General features: G+C 37.7%; 1 protein-coding gene across 7 annotated transcripts in view; it reads right to left on the bottom strand.

Moving 5' to 3' along the window:
• CKAP5 (cytoskeleton associated protein 5) overlaps positions 1–17862 on the bottom strand; it is a 51620-nt gene that overhangs the window by 20573 nt on the left and 13185 nt on the right. For 6 of the 7 annotated variants that reach the window (XM_030240286.2, XM_050974700.1, XM_050974701.1 and 3 more), the window contains exons 5-23: positions 16224–16395; positions 15165–15297; positions 14786–14889; positions 14253–14366; positions 13947–14051; positions 11303–11392; positions 11035–11199; positions 10118–10246; positions 9178–9360; positions 8167–8280; positions 6871–6981; positions 5667–5759; positions 4901–5086; positions 3138–3232; positions 1729–1786; positions 1523–1648; positions 1055–1191; positions 716–890; positions 76–189 (exon numbers count right to left, since the gene is read on the bottom strand). In XM_030240286.2, the coding sequence (XP_030096146.1) occupies positions 76–189; positions 716–890; positions 1055–1191; positions 1523–1648; positions 1729–1786; positions 3138–3232; positions 4901–5086; positions 5667–5759; positions 6871–6981; positions 8167–8280; positions 9178–9360; positions 10118–10246; positions 11035–11199; positions 11303–11392; positions 13947–14051; positions 14253–14366; positions 14786–14889; positions 15165–15297; positions 16224–16395 (2404 nt within the window). Of the gene's footprint in view, positions 1–75; positions 190–715; positions 891–1054; positions 1192–1522; positions 1649–1728; positions 1787–3137; positions 3233–4900; positions 5087–5666; positions 5760–6870; positions 6982–8166; positions 8281–9177; positions 9361–10117; positions 10247–11034; positions 11200–11302; positions 11393–13946; positions 14052–14252; positions 14367–14785; positions 14890–15164; positions 15298–16223; positions 16396–17862 lie in introns of those variants that run through there. The other variant, XM_050974702.1, reaches the window with a different exon arrangement.

The raw sequence follows: 17862 nt of genomic DNA, 5'->3' as shown, positions 1-17862 counted from the left end.
GAAGCTTACCATCAACCACCTTTCAGGCATAGCTTAGATACACAAAAAGCAAAGAGATCTTGACATCTGTCCTACCTTACTATCTCCTAGGACTGTAATGACAGGAATCCCCAAATTTTTCACATACTGTTTGATATTGGGGCCCATTGCTGTTGCTAGTTGCTGAAGAATGCTCAGTGTTTGCTGCACCTGCACACAAGGGAAGAAAAAAGGTAATAAATAAAACAGTGTTACAAGCATTTGTGCAAAAACTCCCAGTTACACACAGAAAAGGGATACTGCTATATATTAAGCTTTTACTTTAGAATGCCTGCTCAATGAAACCTATTCCAGCCTTGAAATTCATCACACCGAAAAAAAAATACTTCCATATTTGGAACAAATTAAATTTAAAGTAAAAATATTTTCAAACAAGGGACAACTCACTTTTGCTTCACAAATGAAGCAATTAGTCAAATTCTTTTCAGATTTCCTTATATTACATTCATAGTAAAGGTAGTTTTTCCTTTCTTTTGAAACATTTTTACATTAAAAAAAAGGCAAATATTTATTAAAATAGGGAAATATATGATTTGGAAACACACAGTTCATTATTTTCCAACTGTTGATTTAATGACATTGAAAGAGACCACACAGAAATAGTCAAGGTTCAGAAATCACGACTACCTTAAGATTAAAGCTGGAAACAACTGAAACAGGATTTTGAAAAACATACCAAGATTTTATTGGAGTCATTGAGACGACCCTTCAGAGCAGCTGGAAGTTCTCCTATGTTTGGCTGTATGAACTTTGCTTCATTTATTATGCTTGTCACTTCATCCAGACCTTCTTTTCTAATCTTCCAATTTTTATCTCCAATCTTAGACACTAGTTCCGCTGTGATCTTATCACTGCCAGAAAAGAACAGGTGAAGTGCCTGTTTACTCAGTGATATCTCTATTAGTATTTGAGTGTTTTAACAACATTGATTTCTACTTAGAAAGCAGTTAGAAATGCAAAGTTTTGAATTGATTGCAGTGGCAGTGTATCTTCATGTGCTAGAATACAAACCTACCCAATATCTGTTCTTGGCAAGAGATCCACAACATCATTGCCGACCTCCTCCTGTTCTTCTTCTTCACCATCATCCCCACCTCCCACGCTGTGCCTGGAAATGCCACGAGTTGGAGCTGGTGCTGTCTGTCCTTGCATCTACAAGCAACACAAAATCAGAAACAATTTTACAATTTTTAATTTGACATTAAAAATAAAGCTACTTGTATGATATGAATGCACTGGATCAGGACAGCAGACTTCTAAACCATTATACTATTCAAACAAACCCAGAAACTTTTAAAGCTCATAATGAAAAAACTGTTGAGACAGCTACACATAATGAATTTGCAGCCTTTGTGCACCATGGTATAAATCTGGATCAATTACAAGCTCAAGGGTTAGACCACAGTATTACTACAAACTCCAGCTACTGAAGTTTCAAAGTAGCTTTAATAACAGTTGGTAGCAAGAGAGCTCCACTTCATACCTTTTCAAATTCTGCATCTATCTGAGAGAGAAGGGCTGGCTTCTCATCTTCAAAAAACATTCGCAGAGAAGGTCCCACATAAAGATACATTACTCCCAGCAATGTAATGGCAGAAGTCCTCACAGCCTGCCAGAAGAGGAAAAAGCACTCAGTCTTCAAATTAAGGACTGATAATAATTCAGGATTAAGATTCTAAATTTACTCACTGGATTAGTTGCAGCAAGAGCTGTCTTCACATTACTGATGAAAGCTTTGACATTCAATCTGTGGAAAAAAGATGTCTCCCATAAATAAAACAACACAGGGAACAGAACCAACAAACAAAATCATCACAGTAGGTTAAATAAAAAAGATACCCCTAGACAGATTTACACAGCTAACTTAGATGCAGAAGACATGTATACTCATAAAACATCACAGGTACAGTGTAGATAGCAGCTGCTTAAATAACTACTGAAAGATCAGAAGAAGAATAGCCTACTGTGAAAATCAATCAGTAAACGATTTATACAAAAGCCTACTATCATCACAGCTGGAAAATTTCTTAAATTACATAATCCACGTGACTGCTAGGACTGAAATATTGATGAATGAATCCAAAAACATTTTAAGTACCTGAAACATGACTATACAATAAAGTTAAGGGTATATTACTGTTGTGGTGGGCCTTCTTTTTATTTTGTTGTATAGTTAGTCTCACGATCTTCCAGAAAAAGACACATTTTCAATAGGATATTTACAAGAGAAATAAAAGAAGGATTAAATTCCTGAGTCTTCTGTATTATCTGTGCAGCCTCAAACACTGTTGTACTAGTAACACATCTATACACATTCCATGATGCAAATATATATTTTTGGTGGAATTTACTAAAGAAGAGTGTATTTCCCAGACTTAATCAATGTCACTATCCATTTAAAAGCCACAAAATATCTCAAGACTGGTATACTAACTGCCCAAGTAGTCAAATAAAATCATATTTGAAGTTTTCTCTGCTTAGAGATTTTGTCCCCTCAGGGCTAAACTCTATTATACGTGCTTAACCACATTCAGTTAAAAGGCTAGTGATTAAAAATTAAGGCATGCTATCCCTGGTTCAGATGGAGAAATAGTTTCTCACACTCAGAATGCCAGACATAATAACAGCTATTTTGTTGGCTAAAACTTCATCCACCTGTAATCAACCTCAAAATGTTTCCCAAGGAGATTAATAGGCATGCTGGTTATGTACTCTTCTGTAGGTTGTCAGATTCAGTTGCTGTGGTTTTTTCTTTTCAACTATAAAATGTACAGTGGTCCACCTGGGTGCAGGTGTATCCAAGTAGGAGTATAACAGACATGCAATACCACAGCTCTGTGCCCAGCCCACACTTCTAAGTACCTTAAGACAAATGCTCTTCAGGGAAGATCAAGTAAGGAGGAGTAAAGTAGCCAGTAGTGTAATCACATCCCATCATACTAGTAACACCAGATACTTTCAGTTATATACTTCAGAGCTAGAAGAACATGGCTAACATCAGAGCTTAAGGAACTACAGTTCAGATGAACAGAATCTTAGTTCCAGATTAGAAACACTTTCATTCAAGTTCCTCTTCGCAATTTACTTGAAAGACTTACCCAGAAAAGCCAAACTCTTTAATTGCATTTGAAAGCCAGTTCAAAGTTTCTGACTGGTTTTTAGGATTCTTTTGAGAGAAAGCCATAGCCACAACCTGGAATAAAAGAGAGTTAAGTGTAAACTTTCACGGGCAAACCAGGTGACAAAGCACTGTAATAAAGTGAAGAAACCTGCAAAAAACACAGGGCAAGTACAGGAAAGCTGGGGTAACAGAAAAGGAAAAAGCAACTGTGTCACTGTAGCAGGACAGAACCGGAACTGAAGTGAATTAGAAGTTCCTGAAGTACTTAGAAGCAGTCAGAGACACCTTTATTACAGATTCATACCTGCATTTTAAAAAAAGCATTAGATAATTATTCATTATTACTGTGCCTTGGAAGATCATAGAAGAGATCCTCCTAGAAGGTGTGTTGAATCACATGGAGGACAGGGATGTGATTGAGACAGGCAGCACAGCTTCACCAAGGGCAAGTCCTCCCTGAGCAACCTCATGGCCTTTTTTGATAGAGCAATTACATCATTGCAGTTACAAATACTGTATAGCTGGACTTCTGTCAGGCCTTTGACAAGGTCCCCCACAATGTCCTTCTCTCTAAATTGGAGGGACACGGATTTCACAGGTGGCCTCTTGTGGGTAAGGAACTGCTGGAATCATCACATCCAGAGGGTAATGGTTAATGGCTCAGAGTCTTGATGGACATTAATGACAGGCAGCACCCCTCAGGGATCCATACTGGGGCTAGTGCCATTTAATGTCATAAATGACAGACAAAAGGATTGAGGGCTTTCTGAGGGCAAGTTTGTGATGAAACAAACTGAGTGGTGGAGTTAACACACCTGAAGGACAGGAGGCCATCCAGAGAGACCTGGACAAGCTTGAGGAGTGAGCCCATGGAAACCTGAGGAGATTCAACAAGCCAAGGTGCTGCACCTGGGTCAGAGCAACTCCCGGTATCAACACAGGCTGGGGGATGAGTGGAGAGAGAGCATGCACGAGAAAGAGCATCCACCCCCTCCAAGGGGCTAGACATGACCCAGCCATGTGCACTTACAGCCCAGAAAGCCAGCTGTGTTCTGGGCTGCACCAAAAGCAGTGTGGCTGGCAGGATGAAGGGGGATTCTCAGGGGATTCCCTCTGCTCTGTTCATGTGAGACCCCACCAGCAGTGCCGCACCCAGTTCTGGGGCATTCAGCACGGGAAGGACATGGATCTCTTAGAATGAGTACAGAGCAGGGACACCATGATTTAAAGGATGGAGCACCTCTCTCCTATGAGGGAAGGCTGACAGAACTGGAATTTTTCAGCCTGGATAAGGCTCTAGGGTGATCTTCTTGTGGCCCTTCAGTACTTGAAGGAGGCCTCCAAGAACACTTTTCAAAAGTGCATACAACAGCTGGACAAAGAGGAATGTGAGGAGGAAAGAGAAGTTGGGGCTGTCCGAGCCCTGGAAATGTTCAAGGCCAGGGTGGATGGGGTTTTGAGCAACCTGGTCTAGTAGAAGGTACCCCTGCTAGGCTGTGGGGGGAGGACCTAGATGATCTTTAAGGTCTCTTTCAACTCAAACCATCCTATGATTCTATTTTCAACTTTAGAGGAATATATATTTAACTTTTGCTTCGGGAAGCATCTTGAGAGCAAACAAATCACTTTCATGCAACTGAGAAAAATCAAAGATTTGGAATTTACTCCTCAGACTGAAAGGACACCCTAAATACTATTTCTGATTTATTTACTGAAAGAATACCTTTGCTGCTCACTCACCTGCTCAGCAGTCCATGGCAACTGACATGCTTCTGCTATTGCTGTCATGGCCTCTTTTGCATTAGTTCCACATTTCACATCACCAACCTTGTCTACAAGACCATCCAGCACAACCTGTGCTGAAGTTTTGGAGAAGTTTCCTTTCTGTGCAATTAATGCAACTATATGCAGTTTCATCTGCATCACCTGCAATGTCCAAAACAGCAAGAAAGTTACTCACATCTTCGTGTACTTCAGACTAATTTTTCTCATTCCATACATCTATAGATACATATAAGAACTATATGGATTTGGGGGTAAATACTAACATATGGACAAAATCTGTATTTGCATATATACACAACACACACATTTGAATATGCAGAAGTATTTATGCACACAGATATTTTGTGCACACACACACAGGTGCTTTGGTTGACTATCCACAAAAACTGTGTACACACACAAATACAAACTATTATATACATACATACACAACCATTAATACTGGCCTGCCATTATCTACTTTTAGAACTTATATACACACACATGCTTAATATATATGCAAATGTATACATATACATCTAAAGACAACCTTTGGATACCTTAGATGACATCTAGAGTCTCAACTCTCAACAGAAATAAAACCCAATATCAGAGTTTATTTTCTCATTGATTACAGACAGAACTGTGGCCACAGTGACATATGCACTTACAGCCTTTTAGATGGAAACTGCTTTACATTAACAGAAATGGACTATTTAGTAACTAAAGGATAATGTATTACCTGAAAATTTGTTTCCTTCCAACCAGGTTTCTTGGCCAGCATCCTTACTAGGGCTTGGCAAGGCATTTCACTTCTTTCCATAAGCTCAACAGCCTAAAAGATAAACATTAAGTTAGCCAGTGGGTCACAAATTATACAAACTCAAACAGAAATTCTCAACTGTCCTCAAAGTATTTTCTTAATACTGAATTAAACCAGAGAAAGTCTCAGCATAATAGTTTTCCTGAAGAGTCATTTTTACAAGGAGTCTGAGGTACTGAACCAATACTTAACCTACAGATGCACATCACTATTCCTTTAATGTTCTTTAACAAATATCCTTAACAATCACTATTGGCCATTCCAATTGAAAACAAACAAAATCCATCAACAGCCCACCTGGCCCTCAAAAAGCTGCTTTTGTTATTAAGATGAAGTATGTTATGCAGCTTTCAAGTTGGAATGTTGACTACACAGCAGAGATTAAGCCTGAATATAATCTATATTACGGGGTTTAGCTGTTGTTAGGCTTAATCATTCAATTGAAATGGCAACATTTTAATAAAGCAAGCTTTATTAAAGCAGGCTTTATTGACATGCAGCAGCATTTCAATGCAGCCAGTCACCATTTCCCAACTGAAGTTAGTCACTTTTCCCACTAAAATACTAAAAGCTCAGTCATTACTGTACTGGTGTCATGGGATGAACTATTTGTACATCTACAGTGAAGCTTTTTTTGGTCTGTGACTACACAAAGCACTTTCCACTAGCTGTGAAGACTGCTAGTATTGTATAAACAAAAATTTCAATTGGCAAATAGCTGATTATAATGAACTGCTGCCTAACACACAAACAGCAGGAACTTCTTTGCAATACATGTAGCCTAGTAGTTACAGAACCTTTTGTTTAAATCTAGCTATCTTTGAGATCAAGCTTTACAATTACTTGGAGTTTTAAAAATACCTCTAAGTATCCTCAATCAAAATAGAAGTATTTTTGACAAAAGCATAAGTGTCTACATTAAGGTAAAATACTTGTAACGGAATTTAAATCATATAAGCCATTTGGCTTTTTTAGGTATTGTTTAATACTTGATCCATCTGAAGTGCTGACATACAACTACTACTAGTAAGTATTTCAGGAAACTTATCAAGCCTAGAGAGCTGAAGAAATTATTACTTTTCTCCTTCCCTACTGCCTGCCTTATCAATTGCTCCAAACATACCTTCTGAAACTCTTCCATGCAGGCAAGCCTCTCTTTCCAGTTACCACTGTCCAACTGCTGGATACAAGAAGCTGGAAGGACAGCAGCAGCTTTCTCTTCACATACTTCTATCTGCAGCCAGATCAGAACAAGGTTAACACTCCACTGGATCCCTTCAGAGGAGGGCAGCAACCTTAAGGACAGGTAATATACTGGACTGACCCTTGTACTGTGGTGCATTTACAAAATAGGAAAAGGGTTCTGTCGTAGGTTGAAAGATTTTTGTACGGATTGTGGTTTAGGGGTCTTAAGGGTTTAGAAAGCTGCTAAAATTACACTGCAACAGAAAAGTAATCCCTGAAAAGTATGAGAAACTGTGCAGACAGTCAAAAATAATCTTGAATACCAACTATCTTCTTAAAGAATCAAGCAGAGCTAACCTAAAATTTGCAAGGTAATCTTAGATCAAGTCTGAATAAACACTGACAACAACAAATCCTAAGTTGATGAGGGCAGACAGGTCTTGTCTCCCTTTTAGCAAAACAGAAAATGAAAGTTTAGTGATAAAAACTTCCCTTGTTTCACTGGTGTCTGCATCACCTTCAGGAACTGTATTCTCATTTTCTATTGTATAATGAACAATATAAGCTGGATACACAATAGAAATTATTCACTCTAAGCAATACTCCAAATATAACTATGGTTTGGATTGACAGTCCAATAAACTTGCAGATACATCTAGCAAAGCTTTAATAGCTTTTTTTCCTGTTTGAGCCACAGATACCCAAGTTTACTGGGTTCCTGACCAAGAAAGTAGGTAGTCTGCTAACATACAGAATTCAGTCATTTTTAAAAATGTAACTTAATATGAACAGCACAAAACATATTAGTTCTTTTAATTATTACTTTATTTCCCTTAAGATTTCAATGTAAACTCCAGAATAATGTAATGTATTCTCAGGCTTTTAATACTAGACTCCTTCAGCAAATCATGTGTCCTAAATTACATATGAAGTATGACTGTTTTTTCTAATCTCTTCCTACTTCAGGGACAACAGTATACCCCGTTGGAAGGGTATAAGCATGATTTATTGCTTACTGCCTTAAATGGCCTAGTGCCAACAACAGCCTGAAGAACAGGTGTATCTACCAAAGTCCCATGTCACCAGTTACAGATTGATAGATACTGCTTTCCCTTCTCCTAACAAAAACAGAACCTCCATGAAAAACTCTGTAGTACCTGAAGAACTGACTAACCAAAGCTGCAATCGTTGGTTACAGAGGCCTTTGTATTTCAGAGAATAGCAGAATACTCACTGAGAGCTCCGACTCAAAGATTTCTTTCGTCTCAGGACCCTTCTTGCCTTTAGGCCCAGCACCTCCTGTACCTGCAGCCATAGCTGGTTTTCCTTTCTTTGGTGGGACCCCACCCTAAAAGTAAATGGACAAGTTAGCCAAGATCAAATAGGTCTCTAGCTCAGATATCAAAAGAACTCCTGTTTTTTCCTATACTACACTACTATGTTCTAATGTCAGAAAAACGCCTACCTGATAGCATAACAACTGCAGGCAGAGATAGGCTAGAGGTTATTTAATATATTGCTTTTAGACTACAGGTTTTACAAAACATAACAGGAAAAGGGAAGATGAAAAAGGAAAGAACGATGTATTTGTGAAAGTTCAGGAAATGACGACTTGATCTGTATGTTTTCCTATGGATACTGGTTATATACTAAACTTGTCACTGGTATCTCTTTCTCAGGTTATCTGAGTACCAATAGATTTCAAAAATTGTATCTATTCTTCTATTCACTTCCAGGTATCCCACCTGAAGAACTCAGCAGCATATTACAAAGACCATCTACTGCAGTAATTTTTTAAAATCCAAAGAATAATATTAAAGAAACACAAGCTAATAGTTCAAATTACTTCAGAATATACAAAGGAACAAACAAAACTATGCTGAAAACATACCCAATACTTAATTAGTTACAAGAAACGTTGACTTCAGCCAAGTATTATTATATCACAGAGCACACCAATGTTACAACATCTGAGGCTCCTCTGAACGCCTCCAGTCTTTTATCACTATTTCAAAATCAAAATCTGGTATTAAGACATCAGTGACAAGACAGTTTGTATCATTAACTTCTTAGTTCACTAGATTCGCAGAAAATCACAGATTCCTTTTGCTGTTAAGCTCACCTACTCCTGCAAAAGGACAGTGATAACTCAGTGGAGGCAAATGTTCAACAGGCCACCTTTGATCTGCAGTAAGTAACTTATCTGATGCAATCACAGACAACTGATCGTCAGACAACCTCTCACCTTCACTGCAGATGCTTTTTTTGGCGGTCCTGGTTTGGTTGCTGCATCTTTTGTTTCTTTATCTCCTGCAGGCCCTGGAACAGCAGTGGTCTTTCCAGTAATAGGCTTGCCTTCTTTTTTCTCAGCTGCTCCTCCTGCTTTTTTACCATAAACCAATTCTACCTTTTCAGCACACTCTTTAATCTGCCAAGCAGTGGGGGAAAAAAAAGGTGGGGATAGAAAGAAGCTATTTAGCTACCACAATTGGATGCACAGTGTCCCTTTACCAGCAGGGGCTCAAACTTGACTACCATGGAAAAAATGTGATGAGCTTAGGTTGTTTACTTAGCAAGATTTTGTTATCTGGCGTTCCTTCAATAGTAAGGCTAACCAATCAGTGGCATCAACCATCACTGTATTGCCAAAAATAATTCTCCCAGTTCAAAATGAAGCGCATTTATATACTAAGAAAACACTGACATCCTACAGATACGCATAGATGCTCCAAGATTAAGTCTGAGCACCTCAAATTATAAAATCTTCATTCAGTCAACATACCTGCCAGCTTATGCAAAAATATAACAATTTTGTTGTTGGGAAGTAAGTATTTAATACCAAATCCTATCTAGTAATGCAAAATTAGGCCATATGGCTGTGACCTAAAAGCTTGTTTCAGACAATGAAGTGTTAAAAAACAAACAAAATTCCATATACCACCAACCAAAACCACAACTAAATCTTAAAACCCACCTCACAGATAATACAGCCAGATACTTTATGTAAGAATGAAGAGATTTTCAGACTGCCTGCAATAACAGTAACATTTAAGTAAAAAATACATATTCAAAAATCTGTGCTGAAATTAACTAGGCTAAAGCATCATCTTTAACCTTATCTACCCTAAGATGCATCCTTAATGGATAAATGGAGCCTTTTTTACAACATTTATAATGATACTTACCCGATCAAGCTTTAGTTTGTCCACATCTGCTAGAAATGGATTCACAGCTTTCTCTCCAGCTACTTTCAAGGCAGTGCCTAATGCTTCAAATCCAGCATCTCTTACTTCAGGTGCAGAATCATTGATATGCTACAGAGAAAGACAATTTATGTCATGTGACTTGTGGCACATATCTGAACATATTATATACAAATCCCCTCCCCTTATTTAGAATCCAAATCTACTACAGAGTAATCCTTGACATTCCACTGCAGAAAGAAAAAGGAAAACAGAAGTGTAAAACAACCTATGTACTGACCAAGTCTACTTTTTCCTCACATACAGCCATTTTCTCATCTTTGGTTTTTTTTTTCCCCACAAGAAGAGGTTGAACATTCAGGAAAGTTTAAACATTTAAATATCATGAAATTTTATAAAGAGTTTAAAGTTCTGTAATCTTGTCGTAATCTCAATTTTCTAAGCCAGGGATATAGCCTATACCAAGGAAAGGGCAGTTTGCAATACATCATTATCATTTACATTGATAAATGCTCTAGTGTCACTGCCATGTATGAATCAATGGTGGTTGCTCTTTTATTCATAGTAAACAACAGCATTCCAACAAAACCTTAGAGATGTGTGCAAGATGCAAGTGACAGTGTCTGGGATAATAGTTGTAAATCACTGTCCTAATCTACTACAAACTTAGTGAGTCTACAGCTTCAAAAAAGCTAAGATAAAGGAAACCAAATTGTTCCCCTGACTTACAGTCACCTTCTAGTTGGACATCAGTCAAAACCGACTCTGAGGGCTACACAGCACACAAGAACTCTTTGGTCTCTGCACTACCTTCAGGTCTTTCTCCCCAAACAATCCAAGGTTTCACAACAACAGCACTCAAGTCAATGCCAGAGAAGTATCAACTCCTTCTGCTTTACCTTGAGAAGTGCAGCACAGAAAGGTTTTAACAGGCTTTTTGGCAGAGTCGAAGGGGTGCAGTGGCGGAAGCTTCTTGCAATGAAAAGGGATGTTTGTTGCTTAATCGTTGGGTTTTTGTTGTCCATGACTGCCAAAATATCTTCACTTATGTTCTGTAATGTGGTCTACAGTGTTGAATAAAAAAAGTCATTATTTCAGTAACGAGCAAAGCAAATCAAAGTTCAAGACCAATTCTCAGACAGTGGGGAAATTTTCACTCTTACTTACTGTAAGAAAGATTGCATCAATGGCCTCCTGCAGCGCCTGCACTACCTGGGGCTTCTTCTCTTTGAACTTCTCCAGGATTGTTGGAACAACCTATGGAAAAGGGAACCAAAATGTCAAATCCCTCTTCATTAATATAACTGGAAAGCCTGACAGCCTACGCCACACTACTCTGCAAAGAAGCCAGTAATTCAAACATCTCTGCTGTACCCCTCCAGAAGTACACAACAGCAGTCCGAACTAGTTTTTCTTGCTGTTTTCCAACATTAAACTCATTCCAGTCACTCTATTAACAAATATAGATTTTTAAACAATTTCAAAACAAAAGGCAGACCTACAAGTTCACATAATTACAGATTATGGAATTATGGAATTATGCTGGAATACAGAGCAATACAATGGAAATGAAAAATTTCACAACATAAAGGATGCTGTGCTGTTGTATTCTAAGAAGCCAAGAAGGCACTTAACCTTTGCCTTCTTTCCCAGCTTTCTGACAGTAGTAAGCATGGCTCATTAAGAAGTCCTCGTCTGCTCCACAGCTGACAAGATCATGATTCTAAAGCAACTGGAATCCTCTCTGCAGCAATATTTTTCAGATCTACCACCTTGAAAAATCACAGTAAACTATGCCACACTGGAATTTGACAGCAATTCCTACCTAGTCTAGGCACTCAGACAGTCACTGCTAAAAAACCCAAACAAATAAAATATTCAAGGGAAAAAACCAAAAAGTAAAAATAACTACACTGCAGATGTGCCAGTAATATGAATTCCATTTTAGTATGGGCTCTGTAAGAGTAAGGACTTCTGTTGCTGAGCCAGAAACATGCAGATCTTAACTGAGGAAAGCAGACTATTTTCAAGATTTTCATAGACATAACAGTTCATAGTTTGGAAGCAGTCAGACGCTTACAGAAAGTTATACACTCCTGCATAACAAAAAATAGATTTGCTTTCTACTCTGAAGCTCATTACGGGATCCAAACACCTTGTGACGTACTGTGACCTAGGCTCAGGTGGTATCTTGGGCTGCAACCTCCAAATTCTCAGTTCACAGACTTCAACACTCAAAAAACCTGCAGATAATATAGATGGCACCACAAAGACCATTATACATGCTACTGCAGGTGCTAGATACCCCTACACCCCACAGAGAACAAAGTCATAAGGAGGAGATACTTAAAATCATTAAGCCACTGTTTTAGCAAATACTGACAGACAAAATGAGCATTTTTTAACATAGAAGTTAGAAACTATAGCCCATATGAGAGGGAAAGAAGAAAAATTAGTCCAGGGGTAAAAATGGAGTCAGAGGTGAAGGTGGCACACATGTACTCAATTATAGCGAGGAGTGTGATTCTAAGCATGATTTCACTTCTCTTGTTGAACACAAACTGCAGACTAGCATTGCAGTCCTATATTTAAGTAACAGAGTTTATAATCATACAATTCTAGCAACAATTCTGTTTTATAACACTCCAATGCCCACTCTCAGGAGAAGTCTGCATCTTCCTCACAAGTAAATAAATCCAGCAAAAAAATCAAGTCAACTGCTAAAATGAGTACTGAGATTATGCAATTCAGAGCGGCCATTACACTATTTAAAAAGTCATCTTCTCAATGCTATTTGCTTGGCAACCACAGAGCTACACCCTTGTTTTAGAAGCTTGGCTTTTTCAACACTGACTCTGTAGCTATAAGGGTTAACCTTCAGAAATCAACTATAAAACAGATGACAGAATGATTTTTGTAACTACAGACAGCTTTCAGAATGAAAATGACTGTCCAAACTGTTGTTCAGAGTTCAAGAGACCTGATTGTTTCTGAAGCAGTGAGATTGAGCAACTTCCCAATTCAGAGACAACACTACCAGCAGCCAGGCACATCAATTCTTTAACCCCATTACTCCTGCATATCACACAAAAAATTTGACTAAGCAGCTTAAAGAACACAGTGACACAGGCTTGATAAAAAAGTAAGAACTGCAAATTATTAAAAGCTCTCTTTGCTTTCTTCGTTTCCACATACTGGTTAAGCTTCCCTGATATTATCGACTGGTAAGAGAAGAGCACCACAGGAGAGAACAAACAGCACTAAACTGGAGCACCAGAACATTTTGGTACCAAAAATCTCAGAATTTTTTGCTATTTAAGCCAGACAGAAACCCCCACAAAACCCAGGCAACAAGGAAACAGAACACCCACCACCTACCATCCCCCAACATTCAAAAAACCCAACCAACATAAAACATACACCATGGAGGTGCTAAGAAGAACTCTGATTTAGAAGCTGTTTTTTCCACTGTGGCCTACAAATGCATTTCTGTAGGGGTATCTCTAGGACAAGGTAATGTAAGTAAAGTTCTTTTAACGGCAAAAAAAATTCAATTTTCTTAGTACAGATGACTTATATTGCAACAGAAAGTTTCACATTGCTGAATATGAATGAAAAAGGTCCTTTCAAACTTAAGCTACAAAGATCTAGGTAAGTATTTCATTGCTTACCCTTTTAAGGGGTTGGTAAGCATTCCAAATCGTACAAAGAATACCTTTGATAAATACCAAGGCCTGACAGGGAAAAGGGAAAGGGAAAAAAGGTGTCCAGCATGAATAAAACCAGGAAAAAAGTACATACTCTTACTTACATGCCCTGCATACTGTCCAAATTTCTTTCGGAGGCCTGTAGCTAGTCCAGCAAGGCATTTGGCAGCCAAAGCAACTAACATAACATTTGTATCCTTTCCAACAACCTGAAGACAAAAATCAGTTTCAGAGAAATGGAAGAATTTCTTACAATAATCAGTGGGCCACAGATTGGGTTATTTCCACAACTGTTCCATTTAGTCATTTTCTACTCCTGAGTATTATATCAACTGTAACTTTTCAACTATCATACAAATAAATTATAAAAAATATTAAATTATATATGCACTCTGAGTTTTATTTACTACCTTTTTGAGCGCTTTCACCAAGTCTGCATAGTCTCCTGATTCCAGCTTGGGATTTTTCACTAGCAATTCAACAGCCTCCAGAGCCTCTTTCCTTTCTTGCCATTTTTTTGCTTCCTGCAGAGCAAATAATTTACATTAATCTATAAATAGAAACTGTTCTAGAGAAGCATACTTGCCACAGACCTTAGACTAAAACCCTTTATTCCATCTTGAGAAAACCAAGGTCTTCCTATAGTTCAACATCAGTAACTGCAGTGAAATATGAAATACAGTCCTTTCCCAGGACATATGTCAGCCCCCTAAAATTACAGCTTTCTTGCCACTAAATCCAACTTTAAAACTTATTTATGATAGCCCGCATGTTATGAACACTAGCTTGTTATTATCCATGTGGCACTAAAGCACACATCACAGAATTGCTCATAAATCTTAAGACTCATCAGCTATATAGAGAATTAACAGGTAGTATTTAAGTTTACGCTTACTATTTGCTATATAGAGAATTAACAGGTAGTATTTAAGTTTACGCTTACTATTTTCTCATAGAAGTCTTTGGGAAGCTTGGAAAGAATTTCTACAGCTTCAAGCAACTCATATGCATCTACTTGTGGTACCGCCTCTTCCTCATCATCATCTCCTGCAACCAGGAGAGAGAATATATAAGCAGAGTGACACAAAATTTTGATTAGAACACCATCTAAGGCTCATTGCTCAGAAAGTGCTATCAGCAGTTGTGAATTTGCTATTTCAAAAGACAGATATTCTTTCATAGGAAGTTTTTGCCTCAGACACATATTTTTCTTATGTAGTGCACTACACATTTTGCACCAGCTTGACTAAAAGCTTCTTTAGAATTTAATGCAACTATATACAATATACTTGCCAACAGAGTTCAGAGATTAAATAGTTTACCTCCATCTGCATCTCCTCCAAGTCCCTGCTGCTGCTCAAATTTTGCTTTCAGCTCCTGTTGGGAACGCAGGAACCTGGTCTGCTTAGGAGCAGCAGATGACACTTTGATCCATTCTTCTTCCAGCTCTTTTAGCTGCCAAAAGAGAAAAGAATCATCTTATCAGAGACATTATGGACAAGTTCCAAGACAAGCAAGCCACTACAGTTTTCCCATTTCAAAGCCAGGACAGCACTACATTTCTACTATCACTTCTATCTTTTTTCTGCCACTAAAGGAGAATGACTTCACATTCACTGTTCAGAAGTCTGTGGATATACTTAGTCAAAGAAGAGAACAGGTTCTCTAAAGGTTATTGCCTTCACATAAGAACAAATAGTAGAAGAGTCAGAATGGTGTGGCCCCTCTGTAGACACTTTGAAATAAAAATGGTTGAGCATGAAGGAAGCTTTCCTTTACAGCCATGCTATTATTACACAGAAACAAGATGAAACAAACATGCTGAGCTACATTTGATGAAACAGTTTGGTTTTTTTAATCATGCCCTTTTAAAGCTAGCTACTGCTTTTCACCTGAACATAATTAACTCGAGTGGGTAGGAGGAAAGGATGAATAATTTGTAAAGTTTTAAAACTATGAAATATTCTATCATAATTCAATACCACTTCCTGAAGGGAAACAGTCACATCCTCAGCATCATCAGAATAAGTATGAAGGGATGCACAGAGGGAAAATCTTCAGAAAAAAAGAAAACTGAGAATGACAATTATTGACTTGAAGACTTTCGGTGCAATGGTCTTTTATAAGGGCAACCATTCTGCTACATTCTACTGCTCAATTCTTAGTTCCAAATGAAGCTTCACCCCACAACTTCATGTATGTTCAGAGCAACCAAACACTGCTATGATTTCCTTACAAATGACTAAGAGTGACCAACATTCTGGGTAAAGTTAAATGCAGCTAAAAAAATACATTCCAATTTTGGCTTTAAGAATGCCCGACATCACAGAATAAGGAGGATGAGCATCAAATGTTTGGATACAGAAATACTTACTGCCTACCTGAACAGAATTTATGTTCTGCAATGGAGGTCTCAAAGCATCCCTTATCCAACGGTAAATTTCCACAGCAAGGAGTTTGGCTTCGTCTCGAACAGCCTTTTCCCGAGATTCAAAAAGTTTTGGCAATACTTTGATGATTGGCTTCAGTGAGATTATCTTTGAACCAAATTCACTGACAGTGAAACACACAGAATAGCATCAGTGTCCATGAATAGGGAGCGATCCACAAATAACTCATTTTTTAAAAAACATGAAAGTCTTCCAGTGCACATTTAGTGATTTTGTCATTTACTCAAACCATTATGCTATATATTATCTTGAGATGCTACCATAAAATTTAAAGAATATATGCCCTATCAAAATTAACCTCCACACCCAGCTTGGAATTACAAAATCAGGCCTCTCAAATAACTTCAAAGTACTTAATCCAATCCAGTGTTTAAATCAGCTCCCTTGCCGGGGGGAAAAAAAGACAAAAGAGAGAAGAAAGAAAGAAGTTGTCCTTAGACCAAAATTTGTATGACCTACTTTTTTTTTTTTTTTTTTTTTTAATTAGAATAGAATCTCCTTTGTCTATCCTTGGAAACAAACTGCAGTAAAAGCATTAGTCACTTTTTCACTTGTTGGACCAGATAATTATAGTGAGCTTGGGTCATCTTCACAGAAAACATATGTGCTGAAATATATGCCACTGAAGGAACACATAAAACAAGTTTCCCCAGCCAACCACCCTTCCTTGACAGACAATTCTATGTGCTGTTGCACTTAATACACAAAACTTCCTATTTCAATCGCTGGTGAATGAGAACACAAGAACTCTCATTTCAAACACACAGTAAAGTTAACTGCTGTAATTACTAAGGCATCATATATAAATCACATCAAAACCAATATTTTTTTTTTATTCAGAAGCATTTCTTCTTAATTCTGTATTAACCCTTCTACCAATCACACTTTTTCTTATGGTTCCCTCCAAATCAAGTTCCACATAAAAAAGCTAGCAAAAAGGGCTGCTCAAGAACTAAAATCTACATGTCTAACATTCTAGAAATTCTAGTGCACATCATTATATTTCCACATCAATTTTAAAAAATACTCAGTATAAAAACCTTCAAAACAGGTCTTGGAAGTAACATGATTTAAATATGTGAACAAATGAGTTGTCCAATAATTCAATTTTTCTATCATGACTTAAAAAGAGAGCATATTTGGAGAAATGCCTATGCAAACTTATTTGCATCTAATTCATATAATCTAATTGATATAAGAAGAATAGAAACTTTAGCACAAGACAGAAAACACCAGAAATTAAACTAGTTACGCATTCAAGCTACCCACCTAGGTACAACACAGACAAATTTTGTTATCAATGCAGAAAGCCTACCAAAGCATAAGAAAAAATTTAGGAGCAACACAGCTCAGAAGCAGAAGACAGAGTTTAAGCCTACAGGGCTGATGTGAGTATTTGATCTTAACATCACAAAGATAATAAAATACTGCAAGTAAGGAAAAAAAAACATATGTGGCACATTTTACAGAAGTAGTTGAAAGGCACTGAGGAAGGTTATGCAGGTTTCTAATTACACAGCACTGTTAAAAGTATATTTAACCAGCTAAGCAAATTAAAAATATCTAAAAT

The sequence above is a fragment of the Serinus canaria genome, chromosome 5, assembly GCF_022539315.1.
Source record: "Serinus canaria isolate serCan28SL12 chromosome 5, serCan2020, whole genome shotgun sequence".
Taxonomy (NCBI): domain Eukaryota; kingdom Metazoa; phylum Chordata; class Aves; order Passeriformes; family Fringillidae; genus Serinus; species Serinus canaria.
The sequence above is the reverse complement of the archived record's forward strand: the minus strand, read 5'-3'. Positions and strand labels throughout refer to the sequence as shown.